This window comes from Alosa sapidissima, chromosome 2 (assembly GCF_018492685.1).
Source record: "Alosa sapidissima isolate fAloSap1 chromosome 2, fAloSap1.pri, whole genome shotgun sequence".
Taxonomy (NCBI): Eukaryota; Metazoa; Chordata; class Actinopteri; order Clupeiformes; family Clupeidae; genus Alosa; species Alosa sapidissima.
Window position 1 is genome coordinate 18,825,919 of NC_055958.1, and position 6,785 is coordinate 18,832,703.

At 40.7% G+C, this 6,785-nt stretch overlaps 1 protein-coding gene across 1 annotated transcript; it reads right to left on the bottom strand.

The window, feature by feature from the left end:
* Positions 1-1,867: 1,867 nt before the first annotated feature.
* Positions 1,868-4,000, bottom strand: LOC121699395 (homeobox protein Hox-A1-like). Its single transcript, XM_042081756.1, has 2 exons — positions 3,359-4,000; positions 1,868-3,264 (listed from the first exon to the last, which is right to left on the bottom strand). The coding sequence occupies exons 1-2, from the start codon at positions 3,903-3,905 to the stop codon at positions 2,927-2,929; spliced, it is 885 nt and encodes a 294-aa protein (XP_041937690.1). The 5' UTR covers positions 3,906-4,000; the 3' UTR covers positions 1,868-2,926.
* Positions 4,001-6,785: the final 2,785 nt, after the last annotated feature.

Consider the following 6,785-nt stretch of genomic DNA (forward strand, 5'->3'; position numbering starts at 1 on the left):
TGTGTAGTAGCAGGCTAATATAATGATGTGCTGTAAAGTGCTGAGAGCCTGGAATCGCAGTCATCACTGGAGCTGGGGAAGACAAATGAAGATGCAATTTATTCCGTCATAATTTTATGTGGAAAATGTTATAAAGGATGTCTATATGGGTATCAGTAAAGGGGACAGGTATTTGTAACATATTTCCATCCAAAGTGTTATAGACAGGCCTGGCATTATTTATGGGCTCTTTACGCTGTGATCAGTTTGTCTGCCAGGTTGGTGAGAGAGAGAAGTGCCCCTGAGAATGAGCACTTGGAAATTGTGGTTGCTGGGTTAAATTTCTTAATGACGGGTATAAATCACCAAATATCTTTTTGACCTCATAGACGATGTCTGTGTGTAGTGTGTGTGTGTGTGTGTGTTTGTGAATGTGTGTGTCTGTGTGTAGTGTGTGTGTGAGAGAGAGAGAGAGAGAGAGAGAGAGACCTGCATGCACGTGTGTGTGTGTGTGTGTGTGTGTGTGTGTGTGTGTGTGTGTGTGTGTGTGTGTGTGTGGATAGGAGTGAATTTAATACAGCCCATTTTTGATCATCACAATACAGAACCAATGGCTGAGGCATTTCCCTCTTTCATTGACAGTAGCCTTGGTAAAGAGCAGCAGCACCAAGCCTGTTCTCCTGTCCAGGCTAATGCTAGCCAGCGCCCCAGCAGAGCTTCCTTTTAAACAGATGTGAGGGCTGTTCCAGAGTGGTCATCTGGAAAAGCGTGTGTGTAAGGCACTACCCCTGGCCCTGCCGTCATGCTGTGCAATCCCGGGACCAGCTGCTGGCCGAGGAGAAAGAGAAGAAGGGTTAAGCCATCACGCTGCGATGAATTAGTCGAGCCCCGAAATGCCCTCCCTGCACAAACACCTCCACTGATTTCACCTGCTAACACTGATGTGTACCAAATTTCCATAAGCAGTGTGGTGGAATGGTGTAAACCTTGTTTCAGCCTGACATGCGGGAGAAAGATGATAAGTTTGCAGAGCTATAGAGGGAGAAATGGAGAGAGAAAAAATCTGGCAAAGGCGGTTTGGGTGTCTACCTATTAGTCTTCATTATTTGCAGTCTTTTGACAAGTGTAGCATGCTACTGAGCCCCAAATGGGGGCCATAATGTGATGTTATGATATATGAAGAGTCACTAACACCGGCCAAAATCACAGCGGTGTGTTTTAACGGTGTGTTCGCTCTCTGGTAAGGTACAGGGAAGGGCAGTGTGTGCATTACTGCAAACCGTCAGGAGTTTTGCTGCCTCAGCCCTCTGTGCAGTAAATCCAGCAGGCCTCCCCTCCACGATGTCATTCCATTCTGCCCACCACAACAGGTCAATAATGAAACAGAGCACCAGGCCAGCCTTCCGCCTCATGGAGGACACCCCGCGGACCCCACAAATCACCAGCTCGCAATTAGATCAGTGTTTACTCACGTGTGATGGAGGGAGGCTATATTTTCAGAATGATCTACATTTGTGACCTAGCTTGCTTGCTTCACATGTGCTGAGACAGAGAAGGGACCCTCCTATTATTGTACTACCATGTCACCTAATAAGGGAACTGTTCAACATCAAAGATTGAGATTCTGTGCAGTGAATAACAGTTCCTATTAGATCATCTAATTCATGCAAGATGTGATTGTTGTGCAACAAAGGTTTTTTAATGATCTATGTGAATCCCTCTGTAATGAGGGGCAATTAAAAATGTGAAACTAATTTCACTTTGTCATATTTAGTGTTGACTGAATCTCATGAGTATTACACAGAGATTTATATGGTTCAGAGTAGTCTGTGGTCAGTTTTCTTCATTTGTTTGAGTTTATTTAGTATTTCCAAGTTGTAATGGCCATTACAGTAAATATTCACACAAAGTTTTCAAACATAATAAACTTGCAGGGAAAGAACAACGGTTTCTGACACTTTGATGATGTCCAGTTTAAAGATGTTAACTTCATTACATAGAATAGATGTTCTTATTTGTACCTCACATTGTTTTGGTATGGCATATGCTGTTCACGTGTAGATATGGCTACATTGTCAGCATATGTGTAGAATGTGTCTTTATTCTGTCTTGATCCCGTCAATGTATCTCAGAAAAGAGGCAGAATGTACTTAACCAGTGAAACTGAAATTTCTAGAAACAGTGATAATATTGTAGTCAGCAAATGCACAAGACATTTTATAAAGGCAACAATACTCATATTCACTCAACATCCACCAGCAGCAACATTGCCACTGAGTATAATTTTGTGCCCATCAAAAACAATCTTAATCTCATTGTTTCTACAAGTACATTTCATTGGATGTATACAAATCAGACAGTGTACTGATATTAAACGGGCCAGGTACGATGTAAATGTGGATGCATTTAATACAGTGACAATGTAAGTATCTCTTGTATCTGTTACTAAACAATCTACATTGGTTTTTACATTAAATGTTAAAATGGACATGTCATATCACTTGGGTTAAGTAGTTATCATTTTAAAATCTTTAAGTTAACCTCTGAACCAGAGTCTTTTAGTGCATGCTTCAGCAAGCTGAGGAACTTTCCTGAGGACAACCTAACATGATACGAATCAGTAGATGCTTATTTCAGATCCTTTATCTCAAATCTTTGGATTTCTTAGTACAAAGGCAAATTAAGTTAATCGAGGCATCAAGGGTTTAAACAACTTCCCAGAGTAAGTGAGGCCTTATACACAATGCCCCCACACTGGCAAAGGCACAATCATGCTGTATCCTGTTACTTAGACAGCATAGTCTTATAAGGCACACATTGGATACATGTATAACTTAATTAATAAACTTAAACATTAGTTCAGCGAGTAATTGCTAAATTTACATAACATCATAAATTGTTACAACAAAAGTGACAACTAAAGGAGTCCAGTTTCTCAGCTGTGCATTTAACTAAAATGGGCGATAACTGGAGAGGTAGGTGGTGTGGATATGGGAGAGTTTAGCTCAGATGAGGACGACGAGTCTGAATATTTCGCATTTGGGCATGAGGTGATCAGAGCCAGGCCCTCCTTATCTCTTTTCTTCTGTTTCATTCTTCTGTTCTGAAACCAGATTTTAACTTGGGTTTCATTTAGCTGCAGGCTATGCGCTATCTCCAGCCGTCTTGACCTGGTGAGATACTTGTTGAAATGGAATTCCTTCTCCAGTTCTGTAAGCTGTTTAGTTGTGAAATTGGTTCGTGCAGTTGCTACGGTGTTTCCCTGCCCATACTCGGGTGATTTGCCTGGAAATACACGTGGACAATATTAAAACAACTACCATCGAATTAGTCAACCAATCAAGGCACTTCAGACTTCAGCTTCAAGTAGGCTACTTACTGGTTTTCTGGATATTCCTTTTTATCTTCATCCACTCAAATGCACTTGCTGTCACTGGTCTACTTCCTTGCTTAGGAACAGCCTCTTGGGATAGCGATAAACTCTGACAACTGAGAGAGGGTTCCCGACGAAAAAACGTGCAGTTTTGCTGCTTGTATTCATTTGAGTCGTTGTGGAAGTTCTCCGTTTGATGACTGGGATACGACCCATTCCATGAGGGTGCGTGGTTAATGTATTGGACACTTTTCCTCACGTTTCCTGAGTCACCACTGCATCCATAAGCTACAGCATGGACCAATCCGAAGCCGAAGGTATCAGTTTCACACGGAGTAGCGTTGGTATGGTTGGTATCATATGAAGCCACACGTACGTCTTCATTCACTTCAGATAACAACCGGCGGCTGTTCAGATTATCCAAAATACCTGTCGCGTAATTCTCAGGAGTGTCTGTATAGTACGATGCCACAGACCTGCGCTCCTCGTCACATAATTTTGTTGTAAATGCCTTCATGTCGTTGCCAGAGAAGTAATCTAGAAATGAATTCATCGTGTTCCTTTAATGGTTGGTCAAAAGGTGAATGATTGCGGACGTTCCTGGTCTTCATTACTTACTGTACTTACTAAGCTCAACATGTAAATATTTCCCACTATTCTGCAGGCGTGGTCTTCTCCAACTCTGTCCAATCAGAGGCAACAGATGAATATCCTGTTTGTGCGTACCGTGCACTTGCCTCCTGGTGCGATGTAACTCACCCTCCACAAAAGCTGTGCTTTGGTAAGCCAAACCTAATTGCTGAGTAAGTGTTACTTTTTCTTGAACCCTTTGCTACAATTGCTACCCACCATGTGTCGACAAATATTTTCATGCAATCTTACTTTATAGAACATCCCATTCGTTGTTTGTTTTTGTTTGTTTGGATCATGTGATCGGTCCTTAAACAAATTGCCCTTATAAATTAGCATCTGACCTTAACAAGTCTTAGCCTACATTAAGCTATTATTAACAAGTTACATTTAAACTTTCTGAAACAATAAAACACTTAAATAGGCTACATTATCAGATAATAGACTATTGCATGATGAATGTTACAATCCTATTCACCACAAATCTTTGTCTAGTTAACTTTTGTGAATGACCAGAATCCTCAGATTGTTTTAGTAAGATTAAGGTACACTGATTAGATTTCACTACGTCTGCATTCCGACCAGCATCCCTATCTCCAGTCATCTGACTTTCGCTTTCCAAAACACGAAACAGGCTGTTGATTAATAGTCAATTGTAGTTTGAACTGTGTCCTTCAATTTTCAGCGGAGCCAGGCTTCTTTTGAGAAAAAGATGGACGCATCCCATCTGGCTTCACCCTCTCTGAAGAGAAGTAACTGCTGTCTAGGAAAATTGTGTCCAATCAGTGATTGATGACACCCAAGCCACGCATAAGCCACCCTAATGCCAACTGTACCCACAAAACGAACACACTTTCACTTCACTTGAAAAATGTAATCTAAATGACTAAATAGGCTACCAAAGAGCTTATTATGACACTTATAAAATGTTTACCTGTGTTTGTCTAATAGCCTATGGCAATAATTTAGTAGGCCTATTTACTTACTGATGATTACATATAGTGCTGGCAACCCCGTTTTTCATCCCATTTACTAACAGATGGAGCCCACATATTGAATGTATAGACTTCACTCATCATCATACATGGAACCTTTTTCCTTAACCACTCGGCAATTACGCATTTAGCTACCTCGACGTCGGCCAGTTTCCCCCCAAAACACGATGCAATTTCGCGGGAACTCTACGGGACTAGGCCTACTGGAATTAAATAATTAACGAATGACACATGGATTTTTGAGTAATACAAATTTTAATTTAATACTAAATGTCAATCACACATCATAAAATCTTGAACCAATGTCATTTTTTTCTTTAGGAAGGTCAAGCAAACAATTGAGTGAATGTAATAGTGATCCATGAGAATAAGAAACCAAAGCAAATGGTATGCCATGGTCAAGGCGTTTCTACAAGCTTTGCATGAGAAATCCCACTTTTAATATGCACTCAAATCATGCACGGTCAAGCTTTTGATTTCTCTGATGTCAACTGCAGCCACGTAGATGTAACAGTCCTGAAATGCAAGGTGAGGTATCATTCAGTGTTAAGCATCAATGGGAAAAAGTATAGGGTATTGCTTACGTCTCTCTAAATGTGTGACGCGGCATAGCTGGTGCCGAAGACCTTTGAATAAATTGATCAGAAACATGAACGCTGAGACATTTTAACGGCATAATGGTAGTGCTACTTAGAGTTAGATGTCAGAGATGTTTGGATTTTTCTATGGATGTTCACTATTAACATTTATTACAACACGTTTGCCCCTTGACAACAAAAGACTACTAAGGCAATTAACCATATCTTCCTTACATAGCGTGGAGCTTTTTGGCATAGCTCACATAGCCACTACATAATAACCGACTGTTAAAATGGCTGCCATAAAACGGCATTGCTGTGGGAAACAAAACAAGGGAAAGCCCTCTGTAAATAACAGCATCCCCAACAAAAAACATCAGTCACTACATTAGTATGGTTTATATTTGTCACCGACACAAATATATTCGAACAGACAACTGTTAACTTGCAAGCGGTTTTCGGTTAAATATAGCCTAATAAATAGTCTACCCTGTACAACAGCCTATACATAGTCTATCCAATCGACAGTTGTGATCAGTTTAAGTATTACGGTATGGTTATTTAAAGGGAACCCACCGTCTGTTCCATCCATATCATGCGAGAGGTTTTGTTGGTTCACCGGCTTCACGATCTCTCAGCTTTCACAATCATGGTTGTAAGCGACCAAAAGGCTGGGCATGCTGTCATCATTGCTCCCTGGGCAAAGTTTGCCCTCTCTCAGTTTGAAATGTGTTTCCAGAGTTCAGAATGCAAAAGCTTTGTTCATAAGGAGCTGGAATCAGTGGCGAGTTTGAAAGCGACGAGTTTTTGATTAATGAGCTTTGAAATGTCTCGCTAGGGGGAAGAGGGGGTGCACGGCGCACTTTTCAATATGGTTCTCCCTGCTTGCTGCTAGAATCTCTTGAAATAGAGCTTTCATCTTGCACAGTGCACAGTCATATTGTGGACATTTTTGTCTATTAAACACGTTAAGACTAAAAGTCATCGCATTTTTATGATTGTGACATGAGATTGTAGGTTTTAAGCATATCCAGGATCATGAGTGACTAAAGACGAGGATAATTCTTTACTCTGTACCAAATCCAAGCACTAATACCTGAGTAGTCTAATAAGGCCAGTTGGCAGTCTGAGTAACTCTAAATGAATGATGAATGAATTGGTCATTGCAAAGTAGGCTAGGCATTTTAAACATTGCTGTGCATTTTTGTTAACTATCATATAATCTAGCTA